This window comes from Periplaneta americana, chromosome 2 (assembly GCF_040183065.1).
Source record: "Periplaneta americana isolate PAMFEO1 chromosome 2, P.americana_PAMFEO1_priV1, whole genome shotgun sequence".
NCBI classification, from domain to species: Eukaryota; Metazoa; Arthropoda; class Insecta; order Blattodea; family Blattidae; genus Periplaneta; species Periplaneta americana.
In genome coordinates this window covers 111,922,855-111,946,489 of record NC_091118.1, presented here as the reverse complement: position 1 = coordinate 111,946,489, position 23,635 = coordinate 111,922,855, and the positions used below count along the sequence as shown (strand labels likewise).

The following is a 23,635-nucleotide window of genomic DNA, read 5'->3' as shown; positions in this document are numbered from 1 at the left end:
ACAATAACTCATTTGCAAGACTATGCACAAAATATTGATGATGATCACGAGAAAGCTGAACTACTATGCAAACATTATGCAAAAAAGTGAGGAAATTGAAAATTTAGTGTCATGGCCAAAATATATGACAAAGGAAGAACAAGAACCGGAAGTAAGTCACTGTTACAATATAGCTAAACTTCAACAGTGTTTCATTTTTTTTCTGGGCAGCTTGCTCCGGCAGCACTTATTTGATTTTCCATACTTCTGTACTGGACAACAGGAATGCAAGTGTAGAGAAAAAATCGGAAATCACAGAAAACCATACAAAACCACTTAGCCTCTTCGTACAAGAACCGAGCAAAAATTGACGCTTATTGGACGAGACAGACTAGGTCATTTTCTTTGTCCACGTGTAAATATCAGCTGGCAGAAGGCACTTGCTTTCTTATAACACACCAACTCTAATGTACTGAAATTCTTCAAATGAGTTAAATGAAACTCTTGGGAGCCACTGGCATAGCTTAGGGGTTAGCAAAATGCGCTCCTACTCCAAATTTACAGTGAGACATGAGTTCGAATTCGGCTTGGGCTGATTACATGATTTTGTTTTTATTGAGACAGGGAAAAGATCGCTGGGTTGCCCTGTGAAGAGATGGCGGGAAATCTTTTGTAAACCAGATCAGTCCTTCTAGGACTATCACCTGTTAGGAAGATGATGATGATGATGATGATGATGATGATGATGATGATGATTGTTTTTTATTGAGATCTCATGGCAAATCCTCATACTCATCTCGTCGAACACAATCCTGCTATCATCAATTCCACTGTTGTTAGATAACCTCGTTGTTTCATAAACTATTAAAAATATTATTGTGCTACATTTCGTTCTGTAGCATCCAAAGTGATTTCGAGTAAATTACCATTTGTACCCTTTTTGTCTGAGGATTTCAGGTGAAATATAGCCTACTATTCGTACAACTTAAGTCCATTCTTCTCGGATCATTACTGAGGGTAAATAAAATTCGTTCAGAAGTTTGGGTGAAAGGATACATACATGCAAATTGACACCTTATCCCCCACCCCCCAAAAAAATAAGGCTTCATAGTTTCCAGAAGTGTTGTTGCAGTACATTCTTATCGAATCTGAAAAGAGCCTTTACAATATTGCATTAGATTTAGGTAAGTTAAAATGAAACAGAAATGTATATATACATGTTGTACTTTATTAATAACTACACTTAAGTTACTAGTAAAAAAAATTTTTTAAGTTACATTTTGTTCTGCAGTACTGTATATTGTTTTTCTCTATCGTCATAATTCAACTGTCAGCTATTGATTTCTTTGATTGTATTCTAATGTTACAAACAGTGATTTAGTTGGACCAGAACGCCGTTCTAGGAAATAAAAATGTATGCATGTTGGTCGAAAACATGAGGATGCCAAACTTGACATTCAGTACTAGTTGATATGGCAATTACTAAATTCATAAGATGAACTCCTGTAAATATTTTTTTCCAACTAAATCACTGATTACAAATACATTATATAGTATCTATCAACTTCAGTTTATCTCACGTTGTTAATGTTGTCAGTTGAGTTCTTAGACTTTTTTCACATTATTTTCAGTTTATTGTTTTTTCGAAGATATTTTCGATTATTTAACAAATATAAATAATTCATAACCTTGTGTAGCCTGCATATTTGTGCATATAACAACTGTACAAATAGCTTTTTTTTTTGCGACCATTTGTTTGTCCATCTGTCCACATGAACTACAACTTGGTAGATCTTTGTAATATATTTGGTATTTAGCGTCTTCACAAAAATCCAGTTTGATTAAAGAAAGTTACTTAGGCCCTATATAAGCAAAATAAAATATAAATAATATTAGAATTTCTATCACTTCACCCATTGTTCATTTACTCTTTGACACAAGAAATGAAAAATAGTAAAAATTTTTCCTGTTCACCCCTACATTTCTATTCATCACTTTTTACGTATTTTTTTCTATTGAGTACTGAAGACATAGTTATAATGTCCGCTTCGATAGCAAAATGATTATAAATCTCTTTCATAGACCAGTAATCAAATATGCAATGTAATTGTTTTCACTTTTCGATGTAACTTTATTTATGGATGGGTCATTCACTATAAAAATACTACTTATCTGTATTCAGTTCGTGTTATTGGCAGATACATGAAGGTTTAAGCTACAATAAAACATGTTTAATTTTTTCTCTCCATTCCAATAAATTAAGTGATTCAGCTTGAAAATGCCTCTTATTGCTATTATAAGAAATATCAAGATCACAGTACACTGGCCATGAATTTATATTGAGGACAGAGAAGTACACCTCATGCATTATGTCCAGACACTCCCCCACTCTTCCTACAGAGCTGTGCACAAGATTGGATGAGTCTACTTACGAATTGTAGGGGAATAGGTTAGTCTTTGCCTTGAACTCGGTAGACACATGCCCGACCTTCTCTTCTACTCCTACCCTGCCCCCCTCACAGAAACGTTGTTCCCATACTGTACATCGTGAGTGTCTTAACAAAATGCATGAGCTGTAAAGCTTCCATTATTTCTTAGTCTCGAAACTAAGAGGAGGTGAGTTGTCAGCATCGGGTTCAATCACATTTAGCACTGGTAGTGGTCTTTGGTAGATAAGTGGTTACCATGCTTGCAATGTGTGTGAAACCAAATTCTGTCTAGAGTGATGAATTTTTGAAGACTTATCTTGTTTGAGAGAGAAAATAAAATCATGGATCCTTTTCTTTTCCTGAATGAGTGGACTTAAGACAAGATTGCTAGCCATTTCTCTGCTCATGTTTCTTGTTTCGTGGATGAATGTCTGTAAGCCCTGTGACAGTGCAGCAGTCTTTGTTTTAGAAAAAAGAAAATGTAAGAACTGGTTTTCTGGCATTATTGGAAAGGTTCTGAAGATTTATACACGTTTGTTAAAACTTGTGTACAGGGAAGAAAGTAGTTTATTATTAGTGTTAAATGGAAATATAATGAAAGTGTAGAAACTACTTCGTCTGAAAATATACAGATTAGATTAATGGGAATAAGTGGTCAGTGAACCTTAGTGATTCAAGTGAATAAATAAGATAACAACTATGGAAGAGTTCAACTAATGTAAACAATGTTGGGAACAAGTAATAAGAGATTGAGAGAAGTGATTGTTTAGTTAAGTGAGATTAGTAAGAATAAGATAGATAACTAGGAAAGGGAAGGATAAATAGAAAAAGAATGGAGGAAAACAGAGGTGAGTGACGTGATAGATAAGTGATCAGGGCCATTTATATATCTAATAGCCGGGTGTTTAAAAAAAGCATAAACAGAATATTATGTATCCATGGGAGTGATGGCACTGTATGCAGAAATGTGAAGGGCCATCACGACTGATATAAGGTGGTGGAATAAATATATCATCATATTAGTGTTAAGAATCTGATGGGAAAGAAGTAGGCACAATGAACTAACTGGGATTCAGGGATGAACTGTCTTTTTTGTAAATCTGTTCTGCTATTCTTCTCCTTTCTGGTGAACATACACATAATTGAGGAATTTGCTACAATAAATTATATGAAAAAAAGGACGAAACATTTATTTGTATTCTGTTCTGTTGTTTGGGATTCTGTATCCCTGTTAAGTGCTCTTATCTAGTCACATAGAGAGATAAACATTTTTGTTTTCACAAACAATTCCAGAACAGCTATAAGGTCTATTCAGCCTCCTATCAAATCAACTGAGAACTCTTCACTGGGATTAAGTTGAACACCATGATGTGTAATGCTGATTGTTTCATCTTTCAAATGCTAACAATATGAAAGTATGAGATTTATATGCTATCCATCGCCTTCATAATCTGCACACAAGGCACTTTTTCCATGTATTTTTTTATAATATCCGCAGTCATTTGGAAAAAGAACTTCACAAAGATCGTTGGTTGCGGAGTTTTAAAGACAAATTCTAAGAACTTCCATGGAACAAAAAAATTCAATTTTGCCGCTGCAGGTAAGATTTATCCTGCAGTAGATGATTTGTTACTTTTATCGTACTTGGTAATGTGATTAACACAGTTCATCACTTTCTTGGGCAACACATTTTTCAACTTCTTTGCTGTACAAGAACCTGTCAGGGCACTGATAGACTGTCATCGTGAGACATGAAGTTGACAAGCTTTCAATCTGCAACACTTGCTTGTTCTGTGTGAGATGATTTTTCATCGTCTGGAAGGATGATGATTCCTAAAACAAGAAGTGAAATGAAATGAAAATGAAGACAAGATAAAAATAAAATTCTTAGCAAATTATGTACTCATACATATTGCAGTATCATTCTCTCCATTCCAATAACTTAAACGATTCTGCTTGAAAATAACTCTTATTGCCATCTATTGTAATGAAATATCAAAATCACCGTATACTGGTCATGAAAATATATTGAGAACAGAAAAGTAGAGCTTGCATTATTTCTAGTCTTCGAAGTGGGGTAATAAATTCTAACTTATAAGGCATGTGGGAAAAGAATATTAAGAAGACAGAGAAAAAGAGATGGCATGAGAGCGGAACAAGCAACTTGGCCTAAATTTTACTGACAGGAAGATGACGGCTACCTGTTGTAATAGAATTAATGGTTTCAAGCATCCATAGTTAAGAAAGTCAGTTTTAGACTATTATGTCTTGCTCATGGTCATTTAGTATAACAATATGAGTTAGTTGATTTTTATGGAACTTCTTTTTCCTCCAATGGCTGATATTTTCTCATAATTTTCCGCAAATATCTCCAATAGAAGGAACATGTCGAAAGTGTCCAGTACTCAGCAGTCATAGATAATGCCTGTCTTTTACGAAGGAAGATGGATATATATCGCAGTAGGTGGAAGAAGAAGAAGAAGAAGAAGAAGAAGAAGAAGGGGAAGAGGAAGAGGAAGTGGCAAGAGGGACGGAAGCAATCCACATAAACCTGTCCCACACAAATTCTACTCGGACTGAACAAGATTTTAACATTCTAAAGCCTTTCGAAGGAAAAAATTCGAGGTTGTAAAAATCAATAAATTATTCCGTATGTTTATAATAAGAGAATGTAGTTTAGTAATGTTATTGTCAAATTGTCGAATATTATGGAAAAAGTATGAAAATATTGTCGTGCACTAAATATCAAAAACTCTCATCTGTAACTGTTCAAAATTTCGCACTTGTAAATGTCGTAAGTATGGTTCAGAATGTTTAAACATACAGCAAAGATGGCGTTTTTTGGCCGAAGATGTATATTATATGTAGTGCTGAATTTTGTAATATAACTTTGTTAGTTGAATGGAATATTGTACCATCTGTAGCATTCTTTCACTTCCTTGGTTATTTTGACAAACCGATTTGATCTTTATTTAAAAAAAAAAACTTAGTTTTTTAGCAACTACGTCAATTCGATATAAACTCTCACCATATTTTTTGAGGACATAAATGAACATAATGACGTTGATGAAGATGATCATCATCATAATCGTAATCTGTATCGTCATTTGAAAGGATTAAACCATAATGGGGGTGTTCCGAATTCATTTATGGGTTTTAAACTGGTCATTCCAGTAATTTTTCGAATATCTCGTTCGTTTTGTTCCCTTATGCAATCCTTGAACACGTTGGTATTTTCCACTTGCCAGACAAGGCCGTGGGTGGAGAGGAGATGATAAAAGTTTACTAAAACAGTAACATACCCCATCTATTCCTGTACTTGGTGTTCAATTTATGTTTCATAGGATAGCATATTCTACCTACTCTTCCATTTTTCATTTTTATTTCTTTCAATCCTCGTTTTTCATTTTTTTTTTTCTTTTTCCAATGTTAAAGATCAGTTTTACCAAGTATGTTAAGGATACACATTTCGTGATATCTCCTAATTTCTTTTCCAGTACAGAAGGCGATAATCTGTCATGTGTAAAAGACTAGTCATATATTTTTAAGGCCTCAACAAAAATGTTGCTTATTTATTATTAGCGTGAGAGTGGATATAGTGTTATGAAGTTTTGCCTCTAGATATTGCACTATTGATCTATTGTACATATACTAAATCTCTGAAATCGAAAAAAAGATTTGCCTTTGTGGATTATTTTATGTGATAGATATTGAAGTGTGTCAAAATTTTCTTATTGTGAGATTTTTCGCGAATTAATATTCTTAATTATGTACACTCGTGCAAAGAAAAAAATGCCTGGCTTATTTGACATCTTCGTTGCAGCCATGTGGTATAGATATGTTGAAATGTTGCATCATATTATCTTCACGATTCTGCTTACTGTTTTCCCCTCCACATCTTCAGAATGCCTATTCTGGCATTATCTATTTCTAGTTATTTATATTTAATGATATAACTCACGAAACTTCCAAATACACGAATTTAACAATGAGTATTTTTTCAGGTCTCTACCATGTTCACCATGATACATGTGGAAAGAACTTTGGCAAAGGCTTGTAGTCAAAGTGTGTGGTAGTTCGATTGTATAATGTTTGGCTCATTCATTTGTTCCGAAGTCGGAACATAGGTACCCCCCTAACTTTGGTCTCAGCACCTACAAGGAATTTAGTTACTTATTTGCACAGAGCAGAGGGACAAGTTGTAAGCACATAAGCTCAAATGCCACCTACTATGCAACTGAGGTATACAATAATGTTTGACTACGAAACAAAAGTTAAAGTCTCGAATAATTTCAAGAGAAAATTGTTCCCGGAACTGGGTATCGGTTCCGCGGCTGGGTATCGATCCCTGGACCCTTCGCTTAGCGCACGAATGCTCTACCGACTGAGCTACCCCAGGAACCATACGCGATACCGTTACAATTCTTCCCTTTGTATCCACACAACTCAAATGAGCTATTTGTTACTGTAGGTATGTTAACAGAAAGCCACAATTTAAGTCACACAGAATTTTGTGCACTCAAAGTTGGGTTTCTGATGTCTTGTCAGCCCATTTGAGTTGTGTGGATATAAAGGGAAGAATTGTGACGGTGTCGTGTATAGTTCCTTGGGTAGCTCAGTCGATAGAGCATTCGTGCGCTAAGCGAAGGGAGCTAGGATTGATACCCAGCCCCGGAACAATTTTTCCCTTGAAATTATTGAAGCCTGCTTCACAGGGAACTTGTACATGAAAGCCAGATTTGCAAAAGTTAGTGTCGTATTAGAGTCCCACTCCTTGCTTGTTTTATTTTTTTATTATGAGTTTCTATTTAGGTTCATGTAATATTAATTTTATTTCACTATCGCTGTCATAATATTTTGCCCATATTGTGTCTTATTAGTGAAGACTGTTTTCTTAGCCCCACACCATTGGAATGAGTTTAAGTGTGCATGGAGTATACAATATGGCACATGCCCTTCAGTACAGACTGCTCACAATCACAACACATAACGCGCACTAAAGGGTCACTTTACAACAGGTTACATACTCCTAAACAATGCTTATGTTATTATGCACTACTAGTTGAAATGTAGATGTCTAAAACAAGTATAGAAGTATACAAGTGGATAGAGGAATTCGGAAGACAGTATGTCTGTGTAAGTGGCGACATAATTGTGTGTAATTTATGTAAGACTGACATAATCTGTTCTAAAAGACTATACAGCAACACTGTAATTAAAAAAAACACACACAAGCCATTTGAAATTGGTAGAAAGAAGTGAGTCTGACGATCTACCTTCAACTAATAATTCGGTGCCAGCAGACGAATTTTGCAGATACCCGTGTGAAATGATGATGCATGCCAACATGCATGCAGACTCGCCACATAGAAAGTCTCAAAATCAAATAACAAGTGCGCTCGGAAAATTTGATGTGTTGTAGGACCCTGCTTGTATATATATATTGAATGTTTAATGTTTTCTGAACACACATTTCTACCCCCAGTGATTCCAGTTTTATGGATTAAACCCCGATAAGACACTGTTCAAGAGACCGCGTATTAGACGGGTATACTAATTTTGACTTATATACAGTATCTATTAGCATTTTTCTTTATTGAAATACATGATTCATGAAAGGTAATATAGTATTACTCCTTTATGTAATTGCTGTACTGTACGCCAAAGACATTTACAATATGTACTGTACTTAATTCTTTCGAAAAAAAGTCATTTATAGTTGTTTGCCGTGTGCGTGTTCTTCAAGTCCTCATGTTTACCACACTTCAGTTTCCTGGGCTTACATCCTCCCGACAGCGCAGCTGCAGTGATTGAGTCGCGATTTTTTATTATCGTCCTTAATGTCGATGATGGGATTCCTAATGAATCAGAGAGTTGTTTCTGATTAAGATTACTGTTTTAATCGTACTTTCGTAAGATTTCCAACTTTTCCGACACACAAAGCGCTTTTCGTTTAACACTTACTGTAATCACACTCACAGACACTTCAGTACACTAAAAGACAACAAACTGACCAACAAAAAATTTCCATTCAATGGCCAAAATGTTTCATTGCTGTTACAGTACATTGCTGAAAATTACATCGAAAATAATATTCCACAAAAATAGCGTATTATGCGGGACTTGAGCGCAACAAACGGGGTATTTTATAAAGGTGTTATATATAAAATGTGCAGGCATATAATAACAGCGATTTTTTGCAAGAATATGCTTTGACAGCATGGACATAATGCTATTTAGGGTCATGTCAATTCATTTGTACAGAAAATTACTATTTCAAATTAAGCCTATCATTCAATTTATTTTATCACACTACGCCTTTGTGTTATTCGATACTTTATTAATTCAAATAAAAAAAAAACTGATATGAACTCAGCGAGTATGATTATTTACGTTTGACTCAACTAATTTTTCTTATTTTGTGACTTTTAATTTCATTCGATGCAATCTGGTGATATTTACTATTATTATTATTATTATTATTATTATTATTATTATTATTATTATTATTATTATTATTAGGAAGCCTTCTGCATCTCTGTATCAAACCAATCTCAGGTAAAAGGTCGCGCTCCACAGTTTTAAAACTATTGCCGCTGAGAGACGCGCTCACATATTATTGGCACTCGCGAAACGTCAGGAGGTTTGAGCGCGACTGTAAAATTCCAGTGTCGTCTTATGAGTATGGTTACTCTATTTCACTTCTGATTAAGCTGAGAAATTACGAAAGTACTTTACTGCAGATTGATGCGCTATGAACTCGAAATGCAAATCAATCGAGCTCTGACGAATTCACTTGCACTCCCTCCACAACTCTACTCATTAATTCCCACAATGTTTGCTTTCCGAGCAGTCTAAAATGAAGCGACGATTAGCCTGACGCAAAGCCAGTCCTACTGCAGTGACGTCAAATGACACCTTTTGAATGTCGTGCACGATAGGTGGCCTACCCATTAGGAGCGATCTTTCGTATGCTGTGGCAGAGAAAGGCTGAATTTCCGATCACAGGTTTATTAGCAAAATATGTTCCCCATAGCACTTTTGTAACATGAACATTCTGTATAGGCTCATAAATGGGACCAGTGGTGCTATTTTACATGACCTTAGGTGTGTTAAATCGAGCTGTTTTAGTGAAACTAAATTTTTATTTTCAACTTCGTGAAATTTCATTTATTAAATATATATTTATATAAAGAAGACGGAATGTAATGTTATATTCTCTTTATCTAAATGTACTGGTACAAACAGTAGTTGAAGAGCCTGAAAGAGGGAGCCTTACTGACCATTAGCAAAAACTCTCTTTCACCTTCCTTTTCGTGTATCTTCTTGAATGTTTATAGCTCTCACAGGCAAAGAAGCAACTTGTAACAACTCTGTAACGTATATTTTTGAACTCCTATCCGCTCCCCGGATCTCTCAGCTATTGGGAACTGGATACTTCATTCGCGTTTCTGGTGTCACATAGGAAGTGGAAATGGCGTTGCCACATAGTTATAATTCCTAACTTTTGCGCTTATCTGCCTGCCTGCCTGTCCACCCATATAACCTCCAGCTGACTGTCACCAGAGTGAGGGAAGGGGGTATGTTGTTAGTTTCAACGTTGCGCTCTGACCCTGTACCTTCCACTTGCTTTACTACTGACATCAGAAATCAAATATTTTTCCACGACCACTGTAGTGTTTCAGCAACTATATCTGACATCTTACGTGTTCTCCTAGACTCGCATTCTTGTGTAGACTTACCAACTAGCTTATTGTAATTGATATGAATTTAAAGAACAGGTCATTGCATTGTTTTATTCCCCTAGACTATGTGGAGATAATGCTTACCGACTGTTCATTTGTTGTCTTGCAGTGTGGTGGGGCTTTGGTATTCTGTTCACAGACGTAAAAGCGTCTGCAGTTAATGGTATCTTCCCATTGACCAATATGTGAAGGACTGCAGAAACTGTTGTTCGCTTGGATGTAATTGTAATCCCTTTCTTCCCATTCTCCAAATTCTGTAACAGGTTTTGTTGCGATTTTGAAAATAATAGTTTCATACACTTGCGAATTGGTTTTTGAAATTGGATGAAATAAAGTAATGTAGCTATGAACAGAGATAAAATATGATTATGATGTTGACGTAATTTACAAATGTAACCTGAACAAAATTGTTTAAAATGTTTTCACCTTTGCACTGAGTTAGACGTATTATCGGTAAAGCTATATATAAGCAAGGGCTTCACTAAAATTCTTGGTTTTAGAGGGCCTAAAACTGTAATTATGATATTTTGTTGAAACTATTCACTATTCAAATAACTAAAAAATGTTTTTAAACATCAATTTTTCATGTAAAATGTTGCTTAACATTATGCCTTTTATAAGCGACTTAAAGGTGCAATTACACCAAGACAACTATGTGCATGTGCATCATGAAGCATGCAACAATGCAGCATGCTCGATTATTTATGTTGCAAGTACTTGCTGCATGCAACAAATGGGCTATGCAACAAAAATCCGTATGATGCACGTTGTTGCAAAGATTACTGAGCCAGGTGGTAAGGAAAGAATGTTGTGTGCTTCACTGAATTCGAAAATTATTATTTCTTTGTTTTAATATCTTGTATACATGTTTACCTCGTTTTAACAGTGACAACGCTTTTTAGTTCTTTTAAGTTTTCTGATTATTGTATTGTTTGTTTTGTGAAGGATTTTAGATAAGGGCGCAAATAGCCATTGCAGCTGACGCGCCCTTTTTAAACCCCACTAACTAACTCTTGTATACAACAATCAGTATATGCAATGCTGCTTGCGGTAGTTCATAAGATAAACGAATGACATTATTTCATAATATGAAAGTAGCTGAAGAAAACTAGGAGTAGTTAAATGAGAGAAGTGGAATTTATTGACGATTACAGAAATATCATATTGTGAGGTTTCCGTAATAACAATTAAAAAACAATAAAATGAAAAGAGACGTGCTGACACATTTAGCAGCAAGATGTGATTGCGGTATTGAAGAGGTTAAAACTAGTTCTTCACTGCTTATTTAATATTGAACACAATCGTACAATAAAGAAACTATTTGGTATTGGAGGTGAAACCATAATACATTGTAAGTTTATGAAGCTCATTTCAGTACATATTTGAAATGAGGTCTATAAGAAACTTGCTTTCTTGGTGTAAACAATAATGTTTTTTTGTCCCATAGGTCAGAAAATGTAAGAAATTAGCATGCATCAGAATAGGAAACATTGCATTACGAGGTATGTGTCAATGTTGCACGTTGCTGTCTAGGTATAATCAGACCTTAAAAGAATTACTCGTACTTCGATGTTACAGTCGATATTTCACTAGATTTTATCGTGAATTTCAGAATCATTTTACGTCTGACAGTGTTTTTGAAGGCGCAGAAAACATTTCCAAGGGCTTAAGACCCTCTCAAATAGAACAACCTAGTGATGATGTTGCATATTAGGTCCAATGTTCATAAATGAAGAGAAAAGATTGAGTTCCGAAAATTTATCATATTATCGGACACTTGTAATCTCTAAGCTTATATTCATACTTACTTACTTACTTACTTACAAATGGCTTTTAAGGAACCCGAAGGTTCATTGCCGCCCTCACATAAGCCCGCCATCGGTCCCTATCCTGTGCAAGATTAAGCCAGTCTCTATCATCATTCCCCACCTCCCTCAAATCCATTTTAATATTATCCTCCCATCTACGTCTCGGCCTCCCTAAAGGTCTTTTTCCCTCCGGTCTCCCAACTAACACTCTATATGCATTTCTGGATTCCCCCATACGTGCTACATGCCCTGCCCATCTCAAACGTCTGGATTTCAAGTTACTGTAGGAATTCGTAACAAGCTGTTTTTTACGGTGATGGGTTGTTAGCCCTTCGCCCAACCCCCAAGCTGGAGGACCACCCCTTATCGGCTGTCCACGACTGCTTATTCAATATATTCGCAGCTACCCTCCATATCTGGAGGCCGTCTCCTCTATCCGCAACCTGAGGACGCGCCATGCCGTGGTGATAGGGACCCACCATACATGGAAGCTTATATTCATATGTAAAAAAAATGCAGAGATAACAAGTTTAAGTGAATGTGACAGATGAACAACATTTAGATTGATCTAGGTTCCATTTTTACATTTTGCAAGAGCTGAAATCAATGGCAGCATTATAATAAACATTTGCAATACTACAATATTTGAATAATATTTGGTAAGTTCGAAAATTCAGCCAACGGCCCGTGTTCGATTTCCAGCAGCCTTGTGGTTGACAAATGAGTAGTGCGGCCTGTTTTCAGTATTTCTGAATGCCTTAACATTCTCATATTGCCTTTGCTTCATGAGAACCACATCATAATTTAAGAGATCCGTGAACTCACCTCGAGCGCTTGCTTGATTCACACCACTGAATCTGCTGAATAGTCGCGGGATGAAGTTCGCAAGAATGCTGAAGAGCGGAACGAATGACACAGAATACCCTGTGGATGTGTTATCGGTTGCGGTTGTGGCGGCTGAGTTAGATCCAATTCGCAAGGAACGTTCTGGAACAGAAATAAACAAAAACGCCACCTATTTGTTCGCAAATCTACATAAAGAGAAAACCTTGCAATTTAAATAGCATGTACATTGAAATTACATTTATGCAGCTACTATGATTATGAATATTTGCTTCAAACGTTAGTAGGAAGTGTCACTATAAGATATCCCTCCCGTCGTGTGACTGCAAAACCTGCTAAGAAAAATACATATTATACAACTATTTATCTCTTAAACTCTAATATACATTAATTTTAGTCACTGATTTTCTTTAGAGTTTTGTCGAAAGATGTTATCAGTTGGAGATATCTCACTTGTAACTATTAACTTGAACTGAACAATTTTAAGAAGTTAGTTATCCTTCTGTTTTAATCGTATTTTGTTCTCTTTCTAGTTAGGGAACGTATTGTGATAGATATAGAGATTTTTTCGGAAATGTTTTCAGCATCTCTTATACCGAAACGTGGTTAAGCATGCAGTCTTTCTCTCTCTATGTACATTTTTTCCTAAATTATTAGACGGATTTTGTACCTATCTACTGCCTATCTACGAATCAATTTATCCTGAAATTATGCTCACGAGATGTGATAATTTTTAATAAATACCTAGATCTTCATTTCAAATAAAAATAGAAAAGGATGATGAACTCGAAAACTATCCTAACGATTGCTCAAAAATTTTTTTTGTTTTGTTTTTTGTTTGTTTGTTTGTTTTTTTTTTTTCATAATACGGAGAGAGAAATGAAATGAGCTGCTCAGCATGCCCCTAGACCTTTATGTTTAGGAGAAATTGAATGTTATATGCAGAATTATTTCTACTTTTCGTTGCGATTTTTTCCACACCTCACCAAGTGTTCATTGCCCTAAATGAAGTGCGGTTCGTTGTTATAGATTAGCGTCTCTTGTCTTAAACCCACTTATTACTCATGTGTTTTAACATTCATACCATTTTTAAATACCGTCTTCGGCAAACAGAAAAATATTAGAAATTATTGCAGTGATAGGTACATGTTATAAATTTATGAAATATTAATTACGTGCCTGTATACCTGCAATTTATAAATCTAGTCAAATGTCTTAATTTTGGGATTATGGAGAATATCTTTGTGTGTAATTCGGAGATCGTATGTATATCTTACTAGTGTGCATATTAAATTATTTGTTTTATATAGGCTAATACACTGGCGGACAAAAAATTTGAACTTCAATTTTACTTTATATTTAATATGTCACCAATATGTTTAAATTTAATTACATGATTATAAACGTAACATAGACTGAAAACGAAAATTATTATGACTTCATACCACCAACAATTACTAACAATGACATCACAATCTAGAGTTGAACAAAATTTTGCTTATACAGTGTGTGACAACAATGGGCATTATTGTGGTAATTGTTGGTGTTATGAAGTCATGTTCATTTTTTTTTTGTGTAGTAAGGTTATAATCTTATTAATCACTATTTAAAACATATTGATGACCTGTTAAATACATTTACAAAGTAAAATTCAAATGTCCCAAATTTTTTGTTCGCCAATGTAGTTCAAGAAAATAGACTATTTACAGTTATATCATTCGCAGCATGACAAATGGACGGAATTATTGTGAAACGCGTAAAACGTATAGGAAAGTACAATCTCACCTTCATAACAGCAATTTTTGTAAGCAAAAGTGAAATTTCTTCCTAGGCAATTTAAAGTGTATTGCCATTTTGCGCTATTTTTGCTCAAGGACTTAAAATGTAGGGCTACTACAAAAGAATCATTCGTTTTCAAACTGCTATGTTTTCCAAATTATTACTCGTACAACAATGAGTGACACATCAAAAGAACCCTACACGCAACACATTTATTCCTACACTCTACAAATGTTCTATGTGTGCCCCTCGGATGACACGACATACGTCCATTCGGTAGTTCAGCTCGTTCCACACATTGTGTAGCGTTGTCCTGTCAATGACCATTACTGTATTATTGATGCGCTCCCTCAGCTGTACCAGTGTTTGTGGCAGTGAAGGTACGTAGACGCCGTCCTTAATGTAACCCCCAAAGGTAGAAGTCACATGGCGTTAGGTCTGGTGACCTGGGAGGCCAAGGGAACAGAGCTTGGTCATCTGCACCAACACGCCCAATCCAGCGATTCGGCAGTTCATAGTTCAGGTATCCAATAAGGGGGTGCCCCGTCTTGTTGGAAGACAAAATTGTCTGAATCTTCGGTTAGTTGTGGGAACAATCACAAAGTCATCATGTCTAGGTGAGATGTACCCGTAACATTGTTGTCACAAAAGAAAAACGGATCATAAACCTTTGTCTGTGACATCGCACAGAAAACATTTACCTTTGACGAATATCTTTCAAACCTTACAAATGCATGAGGATTTTGAATGCCCTAAATACGCACATTATGACGATTAACAACCCCAGATAAATGAAATGTGCATTCGTCACTAAATATCAGCTTGGCGGCGGAATCTTCGTCCTCCATTGCTTCCTGCATTGTGGTGCAAAATTGCAGACGCCGGTCGTAATCTTCTGCTTTCAAATGTTGCAGAAGCTGTACACGATATGGTTTGAACTTTAACCGTTTTCGAAAAATCTTCCACACAGTTTTTTGTGATATTCCAAGTTCACGGCTTCCACGGGCTGCTGATTTTTGTGGACTACGCACGAAAGATTCTAGCACACTCTCCACTGTTTCATCAGGCAGTATCGGTCAACCGGTACTTTTCCCCTTACACAGACAAGTGTCCTTGAATTGTCGATACCACCGCAAAATGCTCTGTTTACATGGCGGTTCATGTCCATATTCTCATCTGAATGCGCGTTGCACTGTTATAACAGACGTACATTTCGCATATTCCAACACACAAAAACTCTTTTTTTGTTTTGTCACCATTTTGTGCAGGCACTACACTCGTGCTGCCAACTGGTGTACACAATGCAAACCAGGTGCGTTTCCGGTTCTTTTGATGCTGTCTCTGCAGTTCAAAACCATGTACTTCTATTAGAAGAATGGCTTAAAGAATGGCGTATTTCTTTAAATCCTGAAAAATGTCAGTCATTAATTTTCTCCAAGTGTTTAAAAAGACCTCGTGACAAAATAAAAATATGCAATCAAGAAATTCAATACAGTGACCATGTGAAATATCTTGGTATTACTCTTGATAACAAGTTGTTATGGCACAAGCACATAAAATCTGTAACAACTAAGAGCTCTCTTAGAATATCTCATCTTTACCCCCTGTTCAAATCTCCTGTTCTCAGTCTAAGAAGAAAAGTTATGCTCTACAAAATGCTGATTTTACCAATCCTAACTTACGTTGCCCCAGTTTGGCGTTATATTCCAAAAACAGTCTTTCAACCTCTTCAAATTGTTCAAAATAAAGTGCTCCGAATAATACATAATTCAGACTGGTACACAACAAATGCACAAATACACTTTGATTTGGACATGACATTTCTGAAAGACTCATTACGTAAACAAGTTAAGAAGTTTTATAACAGTGCAAATTCAAGTGAAAATCCATTCATCAAGCGTCTTGGTCAATACAATGCAAATTTCTACAAGAAACACAGAACACCAAAATCCTTTTTAAGTGAATAACATGCACTTTTCCACAACCTCTGACTTCCTTAAACCTACACTAATGTCTCTGTGCCCAATTGTTTTGACAGCTGGACAAGAACAATATTTCTGCATCATTATTTGAATTTACACTAAAATACGAAAAGGCAGAACACATATTTGTTTGGAACTTTATCAATAAATTGCTGAATGTGGGGGGGGGGGGGGAAATGTATCACTCATTGTTATACGAGTAATACTTTGGAGAATATAGCAGTTTGAAAACGAATGATTCTTTTGTAGTAGCCCTGTACTGTATTATTATTCATCAAAAGTTCTGAAGCTTCATGTGAAGAATTATTTTTCTCTGAGAAATTGACTTGTAAATGCTGAATAAGAACGAAACTTGTCTAAAAGTCGCAAACATTATCTCATCGTGTCGTCGTCCTCCTCCTCCTCCTCCTCCTCCTCCTCCTCCTCCTCCTCATCATCATCATCATCATCATCATCAACGTAATGATACGAGACGTTCGAACAATTTAATGTCCTTGAGAATAGTTAACTCGTTGGGGTATAGCATTGGTCTTCTAATGTTTCGTCGTCGCTACTCCTTGCTTCTAATGGGCTATAACTTAATCGATTAAATTGAACATTTTCTCGGACTGTGGTCTACGGGTGATCTTATTAATCTGCAATATAAATCTGTTACTTAAAAATTTAAATATCTATTTGAACAATAATTGACAATTCTTTAATTCAAAATCAAAGGATTTTAAATAAAATAACTCGGAAGTATTTATGTGAGGGCTTATAAAGGACAGTTTAGCACATTGTATTATAACAGTTTAGTAACTTACAGCACTCCAAATAAATTGTAAAACTAGCTAAAATGGGCACTACTTTAAAAATAATGTGAGAAACATTGGTTTAAGAGATCACAGTTTACCGACAGACAAAGATACGATATGTATGAATATCTCGAAAATGTGGACTATAGGTATTAACTTAACAATGTTTATACATGGTGATTTGTAATTCGCGTAAGGGAACATTAGAAGAGTTAAATTTTCCCAAAACTAAATCGGAAATATTTCTGCCACTATTTGAGTCCGGACATTTAAGTCTATATACAGAATATAAGCAAAATAAAATTAATGGAAACTCTTTGACATGACATAAACATTTTTGTTTTAGTATTCTTACAGATTGCTATAAGCAACATGCATTGTATATGAATCCTTCCCTTCCAGAAGGGCCATAGTTGAAAATGATAAATTTGAGAAAAGCTGAAAAAACTGTTCTGTGTTGCTCATATTCAATATAAATGACTTTAGTATGATGCCGTATATGTGATAATAATGTATCCATATAACATAGAAATGAAAAACAAAAGTTATTTTCTGATTTTGTTATAAGTACCCACAATTCTTGACTTAAGCCCATTTGGAAAAAGAAATTGTTTTTTTTTCTGTATTTGTTTATGACAACTCGATACATAACCACAATACAGTCTTCAAATATATATATATCTGGTAAATATTCAAGTAGTGTTTTTTAATTCACAACAAAACATTCACTAAATGAACACTGCATTTCCTGTCTCTCTTCTTTTTGTACTCATCATCTCTATCCACCACAATGGGCCATAACAGGATCTCCTCGTACAATCCTTGATCTTGTGCCGGATCATACGGAATGAGTTTTTTTTTTGTGTCTTTGATTTTATCATGTATGATGGTAACTTTCCCTAGAGAATAAACAGGAGCCGATGGCAACATTGGATCACACCAGCAACTACAGTGGGACAATCTGAAGTTTCTTCAGACAGACGACTTTACTTTTCTTCTAGTAGTCCAGCCACCAAGTTGTAGTATTCCAGTCATCAAGTGATTGCAAATGAAACATGAATTTCCTTAACGGTGAACTTGGATATACTGCTAGATACAATGAGTTCTGTGATTTGATTAATGTTGTATATACGGTTATTATTATTTTTTTTCAAACTCTCTAAATCATGCTAAAGCTCCTGTTCTTCTTGTAACTTGCAGGATTCACTTTCCACTTTCTTTAAGCATTATCTTGATCCATTTTTTTTTTACTTCTTACAAAATTAACCATTAATGAATCAGGACTGTCTTCAACAACGATAACAACAGTCGAAGTACTATCAACAGAGCATTATAATAGGCTACAAATCGTTAGATCCTATTTCGATTATAATTATCAATCCAATCTCGTAGGTATATCATGGTTGGCAATAGTTTTTTTTTTCCAAACGGTCCACAGTCCAGGACTAATGTTCACTTGTAAAGGAACAACATTTCTACACCTACAGTAATACAGTTCATACACAAGTATAGATATTTTATTATAAAATGATGCATCAACCCCTAAACTGCCAATTCCAACGGAAAACTCGTTTTGCCAAAAATTGGACTAAAGCCCTTTTGGAAAAGAGCGATTCATATAAATCTGGGCTCTATTTAAACATATTTATCAGTCGTACTTCTACTTCATAATGCATTTTTTTTAAACATCTGTAATTTGTACTGAGTTAATGTTAATTACACAAAGCTTACTGAAAAGAGATCATCATTGGTAAGTTCATAGAACAGTGACGCATAACTGACCAACATTATGACGTATTAAGTTTAGTTGTTTAAATTACGTAAACGCCTTATTGTTGTTCTTTTTAGTTTCTGTCGTATTATTCAGAAAATAAGAGTAGTAGCAGTAGGAGGACGAGCAGAAAGGAGTGCGAGTATGAACTGGTAGCAAAGTATCGCATTAATTTCTTGGACCATTAAGTAAGTTATGTGACGGTTTGAATTCCTCGTTATCAGATGATAGTTCAATATCCAAACTTTTCTGTAATTTTTAATAATTACTTGAAACCTAGCTAATTGGGACAAATGAAAAAGTATAAATATAAATAAGTATGTATTTATAAACGATTTGAAGATATACAAACATCTCAGATGATTTTATTCAGACCATAAAAATTTACTCAACAACGTTGACAAGAGTCGAAAAATGTTTGATAGTTGTACAGTAAACATGTAGGAGGTATTCGACGGACAACTGTGTGCCAACACAAAAATATAATACCTACTCTTATATCTTTTCATTTCGTTCAAAGCTGATTTTCGAATTTTATTGTGATAATTATATTTGCATATATCTTATGTGTGTTGATCACATATGAAGCGCCAACTGCGTTCCAATGGAGATAATGTTATGAGTAACATTTAAGATATTTGGTATTCTACCTTGCTTATTGTACTTGCATCTCATTTCGTAATATCTGATTAGTTGTTAAGATGTGATCGATGAAGATCTTCCTGACCTTTTGCTTGTCTAACAGTGCGAGAATTCTGTTCCTGAGTTGAGACACTTGTATAGTGAATTAATTGTCCTCGATGCTAGAATGATAGACGATCTAGAAATTTATTAATCGATTGTGACTTGTAAATTTTACTACAATTCATCTGACATAAATGACTTCATTTGCTTACACTTTACTGACACAGCCTGCCGAAAATCTGTACTAGCGAAAACTATCAGCGCCGAACATTTCGTGCTATTTTTCGTTGAGATTACAACGGAGAGAGAAAATATCAAGCAGTGACATAAACTCTGTTTTGGTTTCGATACGCGACAGCGGGATTGTGAAGGATTTGATTACTACCGGAAGAAATGCGAATATGTAATCGTCTAGTTCCCCCTTAACGAAGTTTTGCATTTCAATCTAGAAGTTACTGCCAATAATTATGATCTCCAATATTTGATTATTATTGGTCGTGCTGTACTGAGAATCTGAAGTTGCATATCGTAGTTCAGAAGTGACGGCGTAACCTGGCGCACATTTTTTACTGTTTTTTTTTTTTTTTATATTTTTACGGAGAGTTCTCTTTTAATGAAACGTTCTAGAGGTTTTCCAGTCAAATTTTGTGATAACTTTATATTCCTTACTGAAAATCCTATTACAATAATGAGTTCGTTGTAGTGTGGAATCTTGCGATCACTGTTACCAGTGACGTATCGGAATATTACCTCCCCTCCTATGGCTTTCATTATCCTGGGTTCCATGACTCACTCTATCGAAAATTTTGGAGGTTTTGTAATAAGGCATCACCCGTTTTTGGGAGGGTATCGTGAGTCACTAACTTGGATATCAATAATTTAAAAAAAGGTTTGCCATGGAGATAACGCATACTTACATGTGTTACGCGTTTTGCAACAATTTAGTTTCTGTATCATGTTGAGAACGATATTGCTATTTGCAGTTATTTCCTTGTACTGTTATTTAAAATATAAAAAATGATATCGTTTACTATGCTCCCAAATAAGAAGATGGACTTTGTTTTCTGGATTGTACACGGAAGGCTTGTAATACCAAGAGCAAGATATTTTTCTTCATTTATACATTTACAGTTTAAGTAGATAATATAAATTGAATTAATTTTGCACAAAATTATAACAAATAGCAATGCGAGTATTACATCCTTTTCTGTTTACAATAATCGGCGTTTAAAAGTGTTAGGAATGTTAAAATGTATTATGCGTTGCTTCAGTGATTTCACTGACGTTAATAAATGGATTTACCAGATTATTAGGCTTTAGGATATTCCACCTTGTCCTGGAACTTGACAGTTCCAACGTTTCGGAACTACTTACAGACTCCATCATCATCTGGGTAAGACCAGAGAGTTTGCTTACTCTGTTGTACTCGTTACTCCAAGCTACAGTATATAATATATTATAATCTGGACAACTGAGACTGGTATAACGAGTCCAACAGAGTAGGCGACCTCTCTGGTCTTACCCTTCTGCCTTGATGATATTATTATTGGTTATTTTACGAAACTGTATCAACATCTCATGCCATTTAGCGTCTGAATGGAATGAAGATGATAATGCCGATGAAATAAGTCCAGGGTCCAGCATTTTCTCGTATTTGGGTTGAGGGACAACCCCGGAAAAGACCTCAACCAGGTAACTTGCCCCGACCGGGATTCGAACCCAGGGCGCTAACCGTTAGTCCACAGGTGTGGACTCTGCCCTGATGAGGAATCTGTGAGTAGTTCCGAAACGTTGGAAATGTCGAGTTCAAGGACACTGTGAAAGCATAAAAACTCATATAAATGGGTTTATGTTAGGGTTTTGTACTTTAACAATAAGACACTATGCAGGTACTGTTTGTGGCCAGAAGAGGTAGAAATTTGAGTTGAATTTACAGTGAAACCAAACTTAGGAGTAATTCTGTATATAATAATTTATCTTAACTGAAAGTTTTCCCGTCGTTACTAATTACATCATCCATTTGTCACTTTATACTTGTAATAAAAATAATCACCAAGAAAATTTACGATTTTTAAATTTTATTGGTACAATTTCCGGATAAGTTGATTCGTAGGTATTGCATATGGATAAAATATATCCAGTAGTTTAAGTGAAATCGCAGACGGAATACCCAAACCACTTTTGTTTTTAGCTATGTAGAATGTGAAAACGTGTATTTTCACGAAAATCTCGGAATATATTTTTCGCAGCATCACTACTTTCTCTCTGTATTTCGTATGAAGAAGTGAAATATGTCGATGGCTTAGAGCACAGATATTGGACATAGGGCATTGCCGCGTCTGCTCTACATCCGCGAGCGAAGAAAGATAAAATGTATGCACTAGTGTCCTGCAATGTTCGAACATAAGAGAGGCAACCAAGATATTATTATCAGTCGAATTATCGCATTTTGGCTCTGATTCGTCTTATTCCAAATGAAAACTAATCGCAATATATGTGCTGAAATTCTTAAGCGGTTAGAACATGAAGGGATGGAAGTGCAAAACAGCAAATATTTTTGTAACAAGATGGAACAAACACGACACACCTTCTTCTTCAGAGCGAACAGAGGCGAATATCGAACTCGATCATACTCGACAAACTTGAACCGAACATAGCGCCTGTAATGCTCTGATATACTGATAGTATTAAGCTAAATCTTCATTCTGCACAAGCATTGTATTGTACGGGGCATCATTGATATAAAAATTATATTTTGCTGCTTTATTTTAAGGATGTGGGAATATAATGACAGCTCACATTGAGCACGAATGGAAATATTCAGGTAGGAATGTTGAGCACTCCGTGTGATAGTATTGGATCTCTGAAACAACTCAACATTTTTTTGCAAATTGTTAAGCATTAGTCTGAATTGTTTGTAGCATTACGTTTAATGCATGTTTTTCGTTGTATTTACGCACTTTCTACAAACATATAAAAATATGAGCGTTAAGCGTACCATTGTATTCACCCTTACCCTTCATTTCAATAAAATGTATGAAACAGAAAAAACTTTCGTAGTTTCCCGAAAGTTAGAACAAGTGGACATACAATATTTTTGCTTTAAACCATCGATATATATCGAGTATGACGACAATTTCAATATTATTGCACTGAAATATGTAAAAGTGAGTTTTTTTAAATGTTAATTTAACACTGCTTTTAGCGAGGTCACTTACCGCTGTCCTCTGCCAGGGGGGTCGCCACGGTCGTCGACGCGACGACCAGCAGCACTGCCACGAGACGCGCCTGCATGCTGTCTTATAGGCGCGAACCGCAGCATCCCGGTCTTTTATATAGCGTCAGGTCACGTTCCACTCTAGTCCGGCTGCACTCAACTTGTAGCCGCAGTTTGGTCAGCTGAGATTTGTTTATGTAAGACATTTACAATGCACGCCGTTTATTGTAGTCACGGATAATGTTATAAGTCGGCTAATGTTATCACTTTTATGAATTCTCGTAGCCTACAGAGAAATACTAAAATATTGCAAAAATGTTGTTTAATGTAATCAATGATTCGGTTTATGTTACCACTTTTTGCCGATTTATGGGTTTCTTTCCTGAACGCATTGGAAATACTGTACTGTAAGACGTGTCTCTGGTCAGTGTTACAACCTGTCAAGGTGTTTTTTTTTTTCCCTCAAACAATAAAATGCACATTGTCTATGTTGCACAAGTTTTCAAGAAAGGAATGGTGATAGAGGCGATTGAAACACAATGCAGTGGAATTCGCCCCTTCCCTGTAACACCCAAAATAATTTTATGGAAGCTATGGTAGCTTT

The 23,635-nt window shown here is 35.5% G+C and overlaps 2 protein-coding genes across 3 annotated transcripts in view; one reads left to right on the top strand and one right to left on the bottom strand.

Annotated features, from left to right (window-relative positions):
* Positions 1-23,635, top strand: part of LOC138694505 (phosphatidylserine lipase ABHD16A) — a 93,353-nt gene that overhangs the window by 39,575 nt on the left and 30,143 nt on the right. The window lies entirely within an intron of this gene.
* On the bottom strand, positions 1,188-23,124 carry LOC138694507 (uncharacterized). Of its 2 annotated transcripts, none has more exons than XR_011330962.1 (4): positions 13,044-15,907; positions 12,787-12,948; positions 10,238-10,407; positions 1,188-4,241 (listed from the first exon to the last, which is right to left on the bottom strand). XR_011330962.1 is itself a non-coding variant. In XM_069818290.1 (4 exons), the coding sequence occupies exons 1-4, from the start codon at positions 23,106-23,108 to the stop codon at positions 4,065-4,067; spliced, it is 585 nt and encodes a 194-aa protein (XP_069674391.1). In that variant the 5' UTR covers positions 23,109-23,124; the 3' UTR covers positions 1,188-4,064. The 2 variants fall into 2 exon arrangements, 1 of the variants encoding a protein (XP_069674391.1); XM_069818290.1 differs by lacking the exon at positions 13,044-15,907 and adding an exon at positions 23,033-23,124.